At 39.4% G+C, this 18106-nt stretch overlaps 3 protein-coding genes across 3 annotated transcripts; 2 read left to right on the top strand and 1 right to left on the bottom strand.

Moving 5' to 3' along the window:
- Window positions 1-5175: 5175 nt before the first annotated feature.
- Window positions 5176-5595, bottom strand: LOC129808691 (histone H2A.v). The gene has a single exon (XM_055858462.1). The coding sequence runs from the start codon at window positions 5491-5493 to the stop codon at window positions 5176-5178; it is 318 nt and encodes a 105-aa protein (XP_055714437.1). The 5' UTR covers window positions 5494-5595.
- A 1206-nt stretch (window positions 5596-6801) lies between these two features.
- Window positions 6802-12793, top strand: LOC129808690 (uncharacterized). Its single transcript, XM_055858461.1, has 3 exons — window positions 6802-7888; window positions 8228-12051; window positions 12782-12793. The coding sequence occupies exons 1-3, from the start codon at window positions 6802-6804 to the stop codon at window positions 12791-12793; spliced, it is 4923 nt and encodes a 1640-aa protein (XP_055714436.1).
- Window positions 12794-13525: 732 nt separating this feature from the next.
- LOC129808689 (histone H2A.v) lies at window positions 13526-13945 on the top strand. Its single transcript, XM_055858460.1, has one exon. It carries the CDS (start codon window positions 13628-13630, stop codon window positions 13943-13945), a length of 318 nt encoding a protein of 105 aa, XP_055714435.1. The 5' UTR covers window positions 13526-13627.
- The last annotated feature ends 4161 nt before the right edge of the window (window positions 13946-18106 follow it).

Raw genomic sequence — 18106 nt, 5'->3', positions numbered from 1 at the left:
AGTCTGATTTTCCAGAAACATATTGTGTGTGTGCTTCAACAAGGAAAAGGTCAAGGTGTGGGCAGAGTGTTTCTGCACTTTGTTACTCATTTTTCCCACCAAATCACAGAAAATTCACAGGAACAGAAAATTGTTTACACTTATCGCTGTGGTAAGTTTCTACCACAATCCCCACTTTCATCGATTGCTAGCAAATTGGCATGCATGCCAGTGCGAATAGTGCCATAAAAACCTACTATAAAATGTATGCGCGGGGCTTTGCAGTCGTGGGAAAATTCTTTCGGTCAATTTTTAAGTGACATTCCTAAACCAAAATAAGTATGAGAGTATTTTCAAACGAAGAGTTGGAAGAAATACTTATTAAGATACGTGATCAACCTATTATTTGGGATATCACAAGCAAGGATTACAAAGATGCAAAGCTGAAACAGCGGATATACGCTGAAATCGACGCCGACTATGGCAGAACCGGAAAATCTGTAGAACTTTGCTGGAACGCGTTGAGAGACAAATATAGGAGAGAGAAAGCAAAGGTGAAGAAAAATCAACCCAGATCTGGAGCAAAAGGTGGACTCATACAAAACACTACATGGCCTCTGGCAAAAATAATGCGTTTTCTGGACGCTGTTCCAACTAGGAGGAAGACATATGAAACAGGTATATAGTGATTTGTGCAAATATTGTGATTTGCAAATTCCATAATGTTTTTCAGTTCGAAATGATTTTACCCCGAGAGATTTAGAAACATCACAGAATTCAACTGAATTGTCTACACAATCGTGTGATGTGCCCGTTGATCAACCAAATGTTTCAAACTCGTTCCAATCACCAACTGAATCACATAATTTTGATTCATCTCAAGATTTTATTTCCCATGAATTGAGAGATTTTTCCCAGGAACTGATAAGTACACCACAAAATATACAAATTTGGAACCAAGAAGCAGAACATGAGGACGAAAATGTAGTGGAGCGCCAATCATTGAATGTACCATGTAGCGGCTCAAAAACTACACCTTCAAATCCAACTAATAGAACATATGAAGGTGAAAGTGAAGATCAAACGCACAGATCTGAAAATAATTATGAAGTGAGGATTGATGGAGAAGATGAATTTGCAATAGGTCCTCGATCACAACCTCGGTCAGAACGTCACTGCAGGAACTCAAATCAAGGAAGACGAGTAAGAACGAGGCCTTTTCCTCAGTCCACTGCTCCACCACCGCGATCCAAGCATAATAGAAAATCTAAAGATGATTCAATGAATGAAGAACAGAGAAGATTTTTCTCAATCGTCAACACAATGATGCATCGTGTGGACCGTGCAGATGCACCGAAACCAATAGCAGTGAGCTATGGACATTATGTTACGTCACAACTATCGCTCTGGGATTTGGAAAAACAACAAACAGTAATTGCAAGGCTTCATAATGTACTCGAAGAAGCTCGTTTGGAAAATTAATTTAATTTTTTGTTTTATTTTATGCTAACTGAATATTTTTATTTTTCATTTTGATTCGGATTTCAAATACAATAATAATTTTCCATACATTTTCATTTCACAATAGAGAACAATTCATACTTTTAAAATACTTCGAAGATTGGAATATATTTTCAAGAACTCCTTTTTATAATTTTAAACCACGCTACTACATGAAACTAATAGTTTTTCATACAGAAATTATTTTAAAAAAAATTAATGAATTTTCATGTGAAAACCCTTAATTTTCTTTTTAAAGTTCTCTGTGAAATGTAAATTTTGAACAAAAATTGTTATGATTCAATAAAGAGAAATATCCTATTCTCTAACAGTTTCATTTGTAAAAAAATTCTTCAAATAATTTCTTGTATTTATTGCGCTTTGAGATATATTTCGTGGTTCCGTTCTCTGCCTCTGCCTAGGAATTTCATTCAAAACAGAATCTTGGAGAGATGCCTGAAGATTATCTTCAGTTTCCTCGGAAATTTGATTTCCCCCGTAATACATTCTAGAGCGACTCCCACATAACAAATTATGCAATACGACTGTTCCTTTCAATAAATAGTCAACGTTTTCTGGTGATGCGCAAATCAATGTATGATATATACGCCATCTTGCAGCCAGTAAACCAAACGAGCTTTCTACAACTCTTCGTGCTTTTGACAGACGGCGGTTGAATTGAAATTTATCTTCCTCAAGGTTTCCTCCGTGATAAGGAATCATAAGCCAAGATTTTAAACCAAAAGCTTCATCTCCCAGAAAAAAATAGGGAATATTTTCTTCACCTGGCAGGAGTGGAGATGGCCTTGGAAACTTTAGCCTGTCCTTCTCAATCATGTCTTGCAAAACAGAATCTCCCAAGATACCACCGTCTGATGAAGAACCAAAAGAGCCAATATTCACATATATCAGTCTGTATGTAGAGTCCGCTACGCCGAGGAGAACTACGCTAAAGTACCCTTTGAAGTTACGATATAGACTACCACTGTGCTTAGGTGCTCTTACGCGTATGTGCTTTCCATCAATACATCCAACTACATGCGGAAAACGACAATTTTGTAAAAAATCTCTTGCTATTGACAACCACGTCTCTTCATTGTAGTCTGGAAAAGCATATTCGTACAATACATTCCAAAGAACTTTGCATACATCATATATAACTCCTCGAGTAGTTGAAACTCCAATTCTAAAATCAGCTGCAACAGTGAAGACTTGATCCCCAGTGGCTAAATATCTGGACAATGATATTTGATATTTTAGCATCTTTTATAGGATTACTGGAATATTTACCTCAGGGTAACAAAAAGTTTAAGTTCGGGTGACAAAGGTTCTCTCATCAAATGTTCCTTTTCTAAGAATGGAGATATCTTCCTCAGTATCCACTCAAATTGTCGTCTCTCCATTCGGGTATATGCGTAGAACCAGTCCTTGTCTTCAAATTTCAACTCTTGCATTAAATTGTCGAAATGACCCTTGTCTTTTCTCCTCGAAATTATAGGGCGAACCCACCACCTTCTTTTCTGCTTTTGCTTTGATTGTTGCAAAGCTGAGAGATAACAAAATCCTACCCCTGCCAGAGTCAAAACGTCTAGAAAATCCATTTTTACTTCACAATATGACTGAAAATTATTTAATGATTTTTTTTTTTTAGCAACACTTGTCACAATTTTCTTATGTAAGCAAACCTTTTGGCACTATTCGCACTGGCATGCATGCCAATTTGCTAGCAATCGATGAAAGTGGGGATTGTGGTAGAAACTTACCACAGCGATAAGTGTAAACAATTTTCTGTTCCTGTGAATTTTCTGTGATTTGGTGGGAAAAATGAGTAACAAAGTGCAGAAACACTCTGCCCACACCTTGACCTTTTCCTTGTTGAAGCACACACACAATATGTTTCTGGAAAATCAGACTTTTCTGCCTATTCTTAAAGATGACACTACTGCGAAGAAAATCCGGAGGGCAGTGAAAACCGGAGGCTGCTATATGGATTGCTATTTGATTGGGTGCAGATGGTAGAGGCACAGAAGGTGAATCAGGTCGGTGGGATGTGCATCGAGCTAATCCGGAGAAGATTTTAGATATTCCAGCTACTTCTTCAGCAAATTCCCAATCTTCTGCTCCGGTGTCAGTGATCCAAAATAGTGAGACTGATGCTGCTAATATCCAAACAGAAATGGCGTCCGCCTTGGAAGCTGTAAAGGGTGATTTCAGGGACATTCAATCTGGGTGAAATGCGTGGGAGTGGAACCGGGAAATGAGTGATTTGCTACAGTAACACTTCAGGTAAATAAAATTTGTGATTGAGCCAGTGCAGTGGGTAGCTGAAATTGTCCTTGACTATGACATCCATGAAAAGAATTCGTAAAATTTGTCCTAAATAATTAAATTTTGATTTTCTCTTAAAATTCCTACAAAATTCTTGTGTCTACAAAAAGAAAGAAAAATACCAAGGAAATTCCTCCAAACATGTCAATTATAAGTGATTTTTCACTGAAAATTATGAATTGTCTAACATCGATTTTTATGGCACAATTTAGTGTCTTGGATAAACTGTTCGAGTGGAACTCGTACAGTTTTTTTCGCTCACCGTTTATCGCTATTTCGTCTTATTTCTTCCACTTTCTTGGAATATTTTCATCCAGTAACTCAAAGTATGTGATAAAGTAACTAAATACTTGAGAATTTCTACAGAAATTGCGAAAAAAATGCGTAAATCAACGAAATACGGTGAGGGTTTTGACGGTGACGGTGAGCATTTGACTGACAATGTGATTCTGCCCTTAGTCCAATACGAGTGTTTTCTTCCTGGTGCACGATCCTTGTAGGATCTGGCGCCCAACATAAAAAAATGAATATTGAGAAGTATTTCTGCACCAGGTAAGTATTGTGAGGATCTTCCCTGGAGTTTCCATACTCAGGAAGAAAATCACCACATCGTGGGACAAAAAAAAGTTACCCCCTGTGTATCTTGGTAACAAAACTATCCACCCATTCGAAGGTTTTCTCTCCACATGAAATGTTTCCACTGTGAGTTGCATCGCTTTTCGATACCATCATATATTTTGTTTTTGATTCGTTTGTTGCGAGTCCCATATGCGATGCTGCTTCCTCGAGTTCTTGATATCTCTGCTGTATATCAGTCACTCTTCGGCCAATCAGAACCAGATCGTCGGCATATGCCAAAATTTGGGAGGATCTATTAAATATGGAGCCATTGGGGCTGATGGTTACTTGTCTGATAATTGCCTCCAGTGCAAAATTAAACAGTAAAGGCGATATCTGGTCCCCTTGTCTCAGTCCAGAGCTAATGGAAAAGCTGTCCGATTGCTTGTTATTTATACGGACACAGCTTTCATTACCCAGTACTGAAAGTCTTGCCATTCTGACAAGCTTATTAGGAACGCCGAAAGATACCATGGCGTCCCATAGCCGATCGCGTTTTATGCTATCATATGCCTATTGGAAGTCAACAAACAAGTGATGTGTAGTGATGGATTGCTCTGTGCATTTTTCCAGAATCTGGCGCAATGCAAAAATCTGGTCAGTTGAAGATCTTCCCGGTCGAAATCCTGCCTGATATGAACCAATTATCTTTTCTGCCCATGGGAGCAGTCTACTATACGTAACGTTGGAGAGTACCTTATATCCAGTACACAACAGAGAGATACCGCGATAATTCTCGCAGTTTAATCTTTAATCAGTGGCCTTAATAAGGCTGTCTAATTCCTCATCTCCACGGATGGCCAGCTGCAAGTGACGGGGAGTTATACGCTTCACTTTAAGATCTTTTGATGCATTACCAGCCAACTCCAGTACTTCAGCGGTGAGATATTCAAGGATGGCAGCTGAGTAGACGGCCGCTGTGGCCCCCACGCGTCCATGGCTTGTGGTGCGATTCTTGAGATGCCGATGAATTCTGCCCACAGGGAACTGCAATCCAGCCCTAGCTGAACGCGAAACGGCCTTTGCTTTGGCTTTTCCAGAATCCTTGCCTGCTTTTCCGCCAGCCATATCCACAGATTTGTCTCAATTTATCAATATTTTCACAGTATTTTTTGGGCAGAAAAAAGCGAATGTCGCTACAATTCAACACAACAGCGTAGGGAAAGCGATAAAACCATTCTTGGATTAATTGAAAAATTCTTGGATATAGAATACGGTAATTTGAAAATTTTGTTGGAGACTTTATAACAAGGTCTAAAATATTTGGAGAGTACTAATATTTTAGAACTTTATATTTTTTCTGTGAGAATACCAAATTTCTTGGATCTTGCTCAGTTACAAAATTATAAAGATGGCAGAATAGCAGCCTATATCAAAGAATTGTTGTATTTTGTGACACTTTCCATTTAAAACCCTAATTTAAGTGTCTTAGTCGAGTAGAAGCAGTCAAATTGGCATCTGAGTGGTTTCAAAGCGTTATTATGGGAAAAATCAATTTTTTCACACTTAAACGACAAAATCGGACAGATAGCATTATCTGATCGAAAAGTGATGTAAGGACAAAATATAGAGACAAATGTTCTCTACAATTATGTCGAAGTAATTATCAGACTCGGTTCAGCGACAGTCGAGATAATTGAAGTTATGTGATATTGAAATTGGCTTTTCGACTGTGGCGCTCCCGGTGTTGGTCCCACGAAGTTCAAGTGTTCTAGAAAGTTGTAGCAATTAGTGAGATCTTTCGTTTAAGCCCTCACTCATCAAAATCGGTCAAATAGAACCGGAGATATTGTATGGGACAGTTCGAAATGAGACGAATATTGTAGATTTTGCTTGTCTCCAGTCAAATGCAATTGTCTCTCTTTTCCCACTCTGTATCTTTTTCTCCCAAAAATTAATGATTGTTAATTTCTCTCTATCAGTCATCAATGATTGAAAAAAGTACAGTAGCAAAGTCAAGATCACATTGTGAAGAAGTGAAAAAACGTGCTCGCTAATAAAATTCTTTAAAATTACAAGAAAAAGGTCTTTAAATTAACAGTGAAGTGAAGGTGGTGCATCCTGAGACATCCTGCTACACACCAGCCAGTGATTTTTTTTTGTTCCTCCTCGCCAGACGGCTCTTTGGGCTCTTTTTTAATAGTGTCTTTTATTCCTAAAGGTAATATCATTGCTCCAGAGGCTCTCCATACAACTTTTCCTGAAATACAGTCCACTAATTGCCATTCTAATATACTTAAAGGTAACCAATTGATACTGAGGCTCAAGGAGAATATATCCGGATACTAATTTAATTTCTGTTGGTTTCCTTGAAGGTTTGTCTGCACATTTTTTTTGGTCTTCACGCCGACGAGGAGATCGAATTGCATCCCTACCATGCCTAATACATTGGAGAAAAGCCGTGGAGCTTACAAGGGCCAATTGACCACCATCAAGAAGATACTGGAAAGATACAAGATGAATCCTAAAGCCCTTGAAGAGGAAGGAGCTGAACGCACTCTCATAGCCCAACGTGAGATGGTGGGTCGCATTGAGAATAAATTCCAGGCGGTTCAAAGGGGAATTATCGACGAAGCAACAACTCCGGAAGAACTTACTGCTGAAGAAAATGAATTAGTTAACTTCATAGATGAGTGTTGCCAAGTGGAATTGGAGTTAAGTCAATTGATTGCTTCATTTAACACTCCTGATAAAGCCGCCAAGGAAGAAGGATCAGTGTCAGGTGTTGATTCAAGCGATCAGACTATTCAACAATTGATAACTCTCATGTCTAAACAACTTAATGAACAAAGACAGCAGAGAATGAGCGAAGAGAACAAACTAAAAGAGATTCTCGCTTCCCAGCGAGCTGAAATTGAGAAAATAGTGAGTTCTAAAGTGGAATCTGATCGAACCAGCCCTGAAGTGCGTAATAATAAAGGCTCCGGACTTGAACCAATCAAGATCCCAACATTTGGAGGATTATATCACGACTGGCCAACGTTCAAGAACTTATTTATATCCACTCTGGAGAATAATAAGAGCCTAACGGGTTCTCAGAAGATGCAGTACTTAAGGTCAAACACAACTGGAGAGGCCTTAGGATTATTCGTGAACATGCCCCTCACAGATGAAAACTACAAGATTGCGTGGAGCCGACTAGAGAAACGATACGATGACAAACTGGTTATTGCAACAGCCTTCATGGACAAATTTTTGGGAGTCCAAGAGACCACTAAGCCAGATGCTGTAGCACTACGTCGCATTCAATCAGTCACTGGACAATGTCTTGAGGCGCTTGATGCTTTGCCCGTCACCGGCCGTGATCCTTGGCTAATCCATTGGACTTTGCAACGTGTTGATCATCAAACTCGTTCTCTGTGGAGTGACAAAAAACCTGAAGGAATTCCAACCTGGAGCGACTTCGACGACTTCTTGAACGCGAGATGCAAAAGCCTGGAGAGCTGCAGCAGTCAGCAAAAGAGTAAGTCGAATAAAGGTTCCTCTTGTGTTGTTGAAAATAAAAAGGTTAATTGCAAATATTGTAAAATTCACCCACACAAACTCTATAAATGTAGAAAATTCTTGAGCAATGCCCCTACTCAAAGATTAGAAGTAGTTAAAAATCTCAAGTTGTGTCAAAATTGTTTGATAGAGTCCCATAATCTTGAAAGTTGCTCATATCAATCTTGTAAGAAATGTAATCAGAGACACAACCATTTGCTTCATGACTCACTCACAATTCTCGCGCCTCCAACCAATTCTAATTCCAATGTACCACCCTTGCCATCACCTCCTAATGGGAATCCGCCAAATACTTCAGCTACCCTAAGTTGTTCTGGAGCTGCCAAGGGCGTCAATTCTCACGTGTTGTTTGCAACTGCAATGGTCAAAGTTCTTGGAAAGGATGATGGGGTTGAGACTTGCAGAGTAATTTTGGATCCTGCTTCCCAAGTAAATATTATTTCCACAAATATGTGCCAAAGGCTACGTCTCTCTCCTAAGCGCACTAATTTCATTGTGGATGGGGTGGGATGCTCATCAAATTTGAGTCAGAAGTCAGTCCAAATTAAACTACAATATCAAGTTAACAGTTCTGTTCAAGTGCAAGCCATTGATTGTCTGGTCATGCAAAAGGTTGTCGGTGAACAACCAAATTGGAAAATCAATGTTGCAACCATTCCCATTCCTGCTCATGTGGTATTAGCTGACCCATCCTGGTACGAAACTCAAAGGGTTGATCTTCTCATTGGGGGAGCTCATGCTTGGGACTTCCTGGGAGTTGAGAGACAAAGTCTAGGGGAGGGCTTACCAATGTTGCAGCAAAGTGTTTTTGGGTGGTTAGTTGTAGGCCCGTGTTACAGTGTGCAGCAGCCTGAGGTTGTCTCATGCAATGTCACGACTCTTAGCAGCATTGAAAGAGCAGTAAAAAAGTTCTGGGAAATCGAGGAAGTCCCAAGGGAGTTCATATCTTCATCTGAAAATCAGGAAGTCGAAGCTCAATTTGGTGCTACAACAACTCGAAGTCCAGATGGTAGATATGTAGTGCAAATTCCATTGCGCTCCAATGTAAATGAACTTGGTAACAATCGTCGTATTGCAGTAAACCAATTGAATTATTTGAGACGCAAACTGGAGAAAAATCAACCATTGTACTCAGAATATGGAAACATTTTCAAGGAATACTTGACTCTGGGCATAATTGAAAGAGTCCCTTTGACCCAATTGGAGAATCCTTCATACTATCTCCCTCATCATTGTGTGATTCGTGAGTCTTCAGCATCCACAAAAATTAGAATAGTGTTTAATGCAAGCTCTAAAACCAAGTCGGGAATCAGCCTCAATGATTGTATAAAATCGTGCCCCGTTGTTCAACCCTCGCTTATTGCCATATTATGGAGGTTCCGCATGCACCAGTACGCCATGACTTGTGACATCGTAAAGATGTACCTCCAGGTCGGACTCCACCCACCTCATAAAGATCTTCACAGATTTGTCTGGGTAGAAAATAGCGAAGTAGTGGATTTCCGTTTCCAGAGAGTTTGTTTCGGAGTGGCGGCTTCTCCTTACCTGGCAACGCGTGTGCTGAACCAATTGGCAGAGGACGAAAAACAGACATATCCAATCGGCTCTATGATCTTGCAAAATCACTTTTATGTTGATGACTGTCTGTACTCCGCACCTACAATTGAAATGGTTCAAGAGGCAGAATCTCAGCTGAAAGGAATTCTTCAAAAGGCTGGAATGACTCTTTCCAAGTTTCGAACCAATGACGGAGCCATATTCTCCACTGAAAATGATTCACTTTCTAAATTAACGTCCCTTGAATTAGACAAGGAGGCAAAAGCACTGGGAATCACATGGAATCCCTCAAGTGACACATTTCAATTTAAAGAAACGATGTCAGAAAAGCCAGAAATAATCACTAAGCGTTACTTATTTTCTACCGTAGCAAAAATCTTCGACCCCTGTGGATTGATAGGACCAATAATCACCACAGCAAAGGCCATGCTTCAGGAGACCTGGACCAAAGCTCTTGAATGGGACAAGGAAATTCCTGGAGACTTACTACAGAAATGGAACGCATTCACAGATGATTTGGCACACTTGAAGGAATTGAGGATCAATAGATGGATATCCCACTTGCCCAAAGTTTATCAATATGAGTTGCACGCTTTCTGCGATGCAAGTATGCTAGCCTATGGCACTGCAGTGTACTTGGTGTGTGAGAGTGAAGATGGGCAGCGCTCATCAAATCTGCTGACATCGAAATCCCGAATCACACCTATCAAGTCAAAGGAAGATGGTACCCGAGTGCTCACAATACCCAAAGCAGAACTTATGGGCGCAGAATTGTCTGTGCAACTCATGAAAACAGTTTCTAAAGATCTAAATATCCAGCAATGTTTTTTCTGGACCGATGCCAAAGTAGTTTTGCATCAAATATACGCACCTGAGGGGCGCAGAACTGAATTTGTCAGGCACAAAGTGTCACTGATTTTAAAATCATCAGAAGCTCATCAATGGCGGCACGTGTCTACAAAGGAAAACCCTGCAGATGTCCTGTCAAGAGGGTGTAAAGTTACCCATTTGATGACACACGATATTTGGTGGCATGGGCCTGAATGGCTCACGATGGATAAATCTCAGTGGCCCCCCGAATTTGATCCCACGAACAATCCACCTTCATGCCTCAACACTATTGCTCATGATGAACCGGAGCCTGCAAGTGTCTTTGAAAAACTTCTGGAACGTTGTAGTTCATTTGTTCGCATGAAAAGAATACTTGCATGGGTGATGATGGCTGCTCAAGTTTTCAAAACTGGCTTGAGTCGACGTACTAGGAGTTCTGTTTTGGTAGATACCAGTAGACTCAGAGTCAAGGACCTCCAGAAGTCCGAATTACTATTGTTGAAATGGGATCAGCAAGCCAACTTAATGGACGCAATTTCATTGTTGCAAAGGAATCAATTCAACAATATTCCACCCAATGTTCGAAAACTGAAGCCATTTTTAGATTCCGATGGTGTCATGAGAGTTGGAGGGAGAATAGATCAATCAGCTGAGCCATACAATGTCAAACATCCAATCATATTGCCCCGTGGAAGACTAGCAGAGTTAGTTGCCCTCAGTGAGCATCAAAGGTTACTTCACCCTGGACCTCAATTGTCACTGTCCTCTTTGAGACAGAATTTCTGGCCGCTGAATGGAAGAAATCTAGTCCGAAAAATTGTGAGAAATTGTATAGTTTGTACAAGAGTCAAGCCTCAAGCAACTCAACAAATCATGGGTGATTTACCAGCACCACGAGTGACTCATGTTCTACCATTTCTTCACACTGGTGTCGATTTCACAGGACACATTTCCATTAAGCGAGCTCCCAGAGGTAAAGTTTTTGAAAAAGCCTACGTTGCAATATTTGTTTGCATGTCAACAAAGGCGGTGCATTTAGAAGTTCTCACATCATTGTCGACTAACGCGTTTCTGTCAGCTTTCAAAAGGTTCATATCCAGAAGAGGGTTGCCAGCTCACATCTACTCAGATAATGGCACGAATTTTGTCGGAAGTGACAAGATGCTCCAAAAAATGCTTCAGGATCACCAAATGCAGAACGAATTGACGGACTACTCGAGCAATTTGAAAGTGCAATGGCACTTTAATCCGCCGGCTGCCCCTCACCACGGAGGTCTTTGGGAAGCAGCGGTTCGTTCTTTTAAGCATCATTTTAAGAGGGTCATTGGCGCTGCTATTTTGACGTATGAGGAGTTAAATACCATCGTAGTTCAAATCGAAGCGGTCTTAAACAGCAGACCCCTGGTAGCAGTCACGAACCATCCCGATGATCCAAAAGCCCTGACCCCAGGAGACTTGCTGATTGGGAGAGCACCCGCGCAACTTCCAGACAATTCTGACCCTGGTGAGGGATTGAGCAACCTACAACGCTGGCAACTATGCACAAAAATCCGCAATGATTTCACAAAACGTTGGAGGCAAGAGTATTTACATACTCTTCAGGAGCGACAAAATTGGGATAAGGAGCATTCGGATTTGTCGCCAGGTGATGTAGTTTTGTTGAGAACGGAAAGTGCAAATTCGGAATGGCCACTCGGAATAGTTCAACAGGTGTGCCCTGGATTGGACAACAAAGTAAGGGTGGTACAAATAAAAGTCAAAGACAAAATTTTCACTAGACCTATTTCCAAACTTGCAAAATTACCAATCGAAAAATCAAATTAAATAACGATTGTGTCTCTGAGGATAGGTCTCCCAAATTTAAATTGAAGTAAATCTCAAAGCAATATTAAGTTGAATTAAAGTTGATATAAAGTTAAATTTAAAAAAAAGGTATTTAAAGTAAAATATTAATTAAATTAAAAGAAAATTTTAGGTAAAGTTAAACGACAATCAAAATCTGGGGGAGTTAATGTATGGGACAGTTCGAAATGAGACGAATATTGTAGATTTTGCTTGTCTCCAGTCAAATGCAATTGTCTCTCTTTTCCCACTCTGTATCTTTTTCTCCCAAAAATTAATGATTGTTAATTTCTCTCTATCACTCATCAATGATTGAAAAAAGTACAGTAGCAAAGTCAAGATCACATTGTGAAGAAGTGAAAAAACGTGCTCGCTAATAAAATTCTTTAAAATTACAAGAAAAAGGTCTTTAAATTAACAGTGAAGTGAAAGTGGTGCATCCTGAGACATCCTGCTACACACCAGCCAGTGATTTTTTTTTGTTTCTCCTCGCCAGACGGCTCTTTGGGCTCTTTTTTAATAGTGTCTTTTATTCCTAAAGGTAATATCATTGCTCCAGAGGCTCTCCATACAACTTTTCCTGAAATACAGTCCACTAATTGCCATTCTAATATACTTAAAGGTAACCAATTGATACTGAGGCTCAAGGAGAATATATCCGGATACTAATTTAATTTCTGTTGGTTTCCTTGAAGGTTTGTCTGCACAGATATGATTTTTTGAATTTCGTGAAATTTGACCCCTCATATCTCCGGTTCTATTTGACCGATTTTGATGAGTGAGGGCTTAAACGAAAGATCTCACTAATTGCTACAACTTTCTAGAACACTTGAACTTCGTGGGACCAACACCGGGAGCGCCACAGTCGAAAAGCCAATTTCAATATCACATAACTTCAATTATCTCGACTGTCGCTGAACCGAGTCTGATAATTACTTCGACATAATTGTAGAGAACATTTGTCTCTATATTTTGTCCTTACATCACTTTTCGATCAGATAATGCTATCTGTCCGATTTTGTCGTTTAAGTGTGAAAAAATTGATTTTTCCCATAATAACGCTTTGAAACCACTCAGATGCCAATTTGACTGCTTCTACTCGACTAAGACACTTAAATTAGGGTTTTAAATGGAAAGTGTCACAAAATACAACAATTCTTTGATATAGGCTGCTATTCTGCCATCTTTATAATTTTGTAACTGAGCAAGATCCAAGAAATTTGGTATTCTCACAGAAAAAATATAAAGTTCTAAAATATTAGTACTCTCCAAATATTTTAGACCTTGTTATAAAGTCTCCAACAAAATTTTCAAATTACCGTATTCTATATCCAAGAATTTTTCAATTAATCCAAGAATGGTTTTATCGCTTTCCCTACGCTGTTGTGTTGAATTGTAGCGACATTCGCTTTTTTCTGCCCAAAAAAATACTGTGAAAATATTGATAAATTGAGACAAATCTGTGGATATGGCTGGCGGAAAAGCAGGCAAGGATTCTGGAAAAGCCAAAGCAAAGGCCGTTTCGCGTTCAGCTAGGGCTGGATTGCAGTTCCCTGTGGGCAGAATTCATCGGCATCTCAAGAATCGCACCACAAGCCATGGACGCGTGGGGGCCACAGCGGCCGTCTACTCAGCTGCCATCCTTGAATATCTCACCGCTGAAGTACTGGAGTTGGCTGGTAATGCATCAAAAGATCTTAAAGTGAAGCGTATAACTCCCCGTCACTTGCAGCTGGCCATCCGTGGAGATGAGGAATTAGACAGCCTTATTAAGGCCACTGATTAAAGATTAAACTGCGAGAATTATCGCGGTATCTCTCTGTTGTGTACTGGATATAAGGTACTCTCCAACGTTACGTATAGTAGACTGCTCCCATGGGCAGAAAAGATAATTGGTTCATATCAGGCAGGATTTCGACCGGGAAAATCTTCAACTGACCAGATTTTTGCATTGCGCCAGATTCTGGAAAAATGCACAGAGCAATCCATCACTACACATCACTTGTTTGTTGACTTCCAACAGGCATATGATAGCATAAAACGCGATCGGCTATGGGACGCCATGGTATCTTTCGGCGTTCCTAATAAGCTTGTCAGAATGGCAAGACTTTCAGTACTGGGTAATGAAAGCTGTGTCCGTATAAATAACAAGCAATCGGACAGCTTTTCCATTAGCTCTGGACTGAGACAAGGGGACCAGATATCGCCTTTACTGTTTAATTTTGCACTGGAGGCAATTATCAGACAAGTAACCATCAGCCCCAATGGCTCCATATTTAATAGATCCTCCCAAATTTTGGCATATGCCGACGATCTGGTTCTGATTGGCCGAAGAGTGACTGATATACAGCAGAGATATCAAGAACTCGAGGAAGCAGCATCGCATATGGGACTCGCAACAAACGAATCAAAAACAAAATATATGATGGTATCGAAAAGCGATGCAACTCACAGTGGAAACATTTCATGTGGAGAGAAAACCTTCGAATGGGTGGATAGTTTTAAGTATCTTGGTTCCAATGTCAACTCTAAGAATGTAGTAAGCACAGAAATTGCCTCAAGAATAAACCAAGGAAATCGGGCGTTTTATGCTTTACTACATTTATACAAGTCTCGGTCCCTCTCGATCCACACCAAATTAAAGCTCTACAAGACACTTGTGCGGCCAGTGGTAACTTACTCGTGTGAATCCTGGACAATCACAAAAGCTGATGAAAATAAACTTGCCTCTTTTGAAAGAAAAATTCTTAGGAGGATTTTTGGTCCAGTAGAGGAAACGGCTGGAAATTGGCGAATCCGTAGGAACGATGAGCTCAAACGGCTATACAAGGATGCGAGTCTAGTTGCACACGTCAAGGCCACACAAATACAATGGGTTGGACACGTTGTGAGAATGGAAAAGGGTACGCCAGCTAAGCGAGCATTTGAAGGGGAACCAGCAGGAAAACGTGCTAAAGGTCGACCCAGGATGAGATGGTTGGATCAAATAGAGGGAAATTTGAGAAAATTAAATGTAAGAAATTGGAAAAGGTTGGCTGAGGACAGATTAAAATGAAGACAGGTTGTGAATGAAGCCAAGGTCCTAGACGGACTGTAGCGCTACAAATGATGATTAAGGCCACAATTGCGGGTGGTGGTGTCATTCCACACATCCACAAATCGCTCATTGGAAAGAAGGGTGGTCCGGAATAACCGTATCACTCCGGAAATCCGAGCTCGTAATCATAATTTCCAAAAACTCCAATTAAATATATCCATCTTTCCACGACTTTAATTGCCTTTTCTCTCCCTAAAATAAATTACTTGACCAATTTTGCGTTCATTATCTTATAAGTACAGGAACCCTAGACAGATGGATCTTCAATGCAGGAGTCCACAGAATATCTATTTGTAATGTCAAATAAATTCCGGACAATTCTTTGACAGTTTCATACATTTTCTTGTACGATCCAAGGAAAGTTTAGAGGTCTTTTTAAATTTTGTGAAGTGAAAGTCTTGAGAAAATGAATCGAAATTTGGCCAATGTAATGCTATTATAAAAGATAGAACGTCAAGAAATGCTGTAAGTGTTGAATAAAGTCAAATTACGCATATAATTAATATTTATTTTTAAATAATTGGTTTATTTTTTATATTTTTTTAAAAATATTTTTCAGTTCAGAAAATGCTCGCAACTTGAAATATTTGAAATGTCAAGGAGATTTGTTTGATATTTCTACAGAGGCATTCATAAGTCGTTTCCGACTGCTTCCTCATGCTGCCCAACAATTAATTGAAGATCTGGAACAATATGATCATTCCGCATCAGAAATTCCATTTCACACCAGAGTCTTGGCTAAACTCAACTTTTTTGCGACCGGAAGCTACCAGATGCCCGTTGGAGACAACAGTTTGGTCAATTTGAGCCAGCCCTCAGTATTTCGATGTGTATCGAATATATCCAAATTAATTGTGAAGAACATGACTAAATACGTCAGGTTTCCAGGAAATCATCGCTCCTCCGAAAACGGATTTGGAGCACCACCACATCATTTTCGATGTTACAAAAGATTTTATAGCATTAATGTTGAGGCTATGCGTGATAGTTCTTTGCAGTTCTTAGCAGTAAATTCTAAATATCCGTGTGCTTACTATGATGCCAGTATTTGGGCATCTTCATCTTAACACGGATGCCGTTGAAGAATACGAGATTTACTTCAATGCGCGACAAGTTCCCACCAGAAAACATATTGAACATATCGAGCTCCAGTACCATCCTATAAGAGCAGCCAATATTATTTACTGCTGTTTCATTTTGAATAATTTTATGCGAGCTCATAATTTTCCAATGAGTGAAGATGATGTCCCGGCTGAAGAATTCGAAGAACGAGCACACGATTATATTGAAATTACCCTTTCTAGATTCATCAGAGATAATTATGCTCGAAATTTAATATAAAAATAAAATATTATTATCCGATTTATTTCACTTTTATTTAATTCTGAATTATTATGTTCAGAAATCACTCAAATGTTTTTAATTCAATTTACAGTACTTCATTGAATCACAAATTATTGCTTAGAAAATACTTTCTCGAGAGCTCCTGCCATCTTATTTGCTGCATCTGCAACAACCTTCATAATTTGGGAATTTTGACGATCAATTTGGAGCCTTTCTTCCTCCATCTTCAATCTCTTTTCATCCATTTTCTGCCTCTCATTTTCTTTGCTTTGCTGATCAACCATCACCTCGATTACTTGGTCCATTCTGTCTCCTAAAAAATACGTAAAAAAAGACTTTTATGAAATTTAAAATAAAAGCACAAATTTACCATTTGTGACTGCGACACGGCGTCTCTTCCTGGAAATTGCAGCTGCTACATTACCGGGAACACTCACATCAACCAATTCTTGATTTGAACTCCCGGCTAGGAATTTCTAACAACCAACAGCGAAAAGTAACAGAATGTTAACAGCCGCTGTTACCAATTTCATGCGAGTGGAAAGTAGGTGACGGTTGGCATGAATTTCATGCCAGTGCTGTTAGGTTTTTCAGTTATTTTAGCGCTCCAAGCGGTCGATCGCAAATACTTTGCTTTTGATATTTGGTTCGGCTCGCCGCGGTGTATGATTGTGAAATTTTATACAAAAAAGTGAATAAATCCTGTATCCTGCCTGACAAGTATTCTGCAAAATTAATGAGGTAAGCACCCAAAAAAATCAACAGTTGAGAAAGTAGAAAAAGTTCAAAGGAACATTGAAGTATACTTTTATTTCCTGAAATTAACAGACTTCTAGGATTCATTTTACTTCACAAAATCCTAGACAAATAGTACCAGAACTTGCCTCTGGTCTTATTCATTCCTCAAGAATCCCATACAATGTACTCTGAATCAGTTTGTCGGTTGCTAAATCAATCGCAGTGGATGGCAATTCTTGAGTCTGTGGGTAGGTGTAATGTGGCCTTCCAGGGAACACTGATGGAATCGCATCCTTTTTCAACCTGATAACTTTTAGTGGAATTTTAGTTGAACATCCATCCACACGATGATATTTATCCAGATCAGATGGAGTAAAATGGTTGAGACACACTGCAGAATAATTTGAAGGAGTAAATTGTGGACGATCCATAGATGTTATCCATTTTTGCTTCAATTCAACATCATTCGGAAAACTGAATGTTATGATCTTGTCCTTGTAGCTCTTACATCCTTTCACGGAGCAACGACGAGGCATTTTGACTATGTAAAATATTTCAAGATAGGAGATAGAGGAAATTACGTATCAATTTGAATAATTTACCTTGAATTATTATATAGCGCGACTTATTGACACTATACGAATTCGAAAAAAATACCACCGAATTATTAGGACCGAAGATATATTTCATTTTGAATTTTCGAAAATATCAAAAAACTAAAAATCCGCATCAAAAAAGAATCCAGGTGCAACCAATTCATTAATTCAC

This window comes from Phlebotomus papatasi, chromosome 5 (assembly GCF_024763615.1).
Source record: "Phlebotomus papatasi isolate M1 chromosome 5, Ppap_2.1, whole genome shotgun sequence".
Lineage (NCBI taxonomy): Eukaryota > Metazoa > Arthropoda > Insecta > Diptera > Psychodidae > Phlebotomus > Phlebotomus papatasi.
The sequence above is the reverse complement of the archived record's forward strand: the minus strand, read 5'-3'. Positions and strand labels throughout refer to the sequence as shown.

Excerpts from the sequence above, each read along its gene's own strand:
- LOC129808689 (XM_055858460.1), top strand. The coding sequence starts at position 13,628 with ATGGCTGGCGGAAAAGCAGGCAAGGATTCTGGAAAAGCCAAAGCAAAG.
- LOC129808690 (XM_055858461.1), top strand. The coding sequence starts at position 6,802 with ATGCCTAATACATTGGAGAAAAGCCGTGGAGCTTACAAGGGCCAATTG. Across the intron at positions 7,889-8,227 it reads CTGCAGCAGTCAGCAAAAGA|CTACCCTAAGTTGTTCTGGA; the intron begins GTAAGTCGAATA and ends CAAATACTTCAG.
- LOC129808691 (XM_055858462.1), bottom strand. The coding sequence starts at position 5,493 with ATGGCTGGCGGAAAAGCAGGCAAGGATTCTGGAAAAGCCAAAGCAAAG.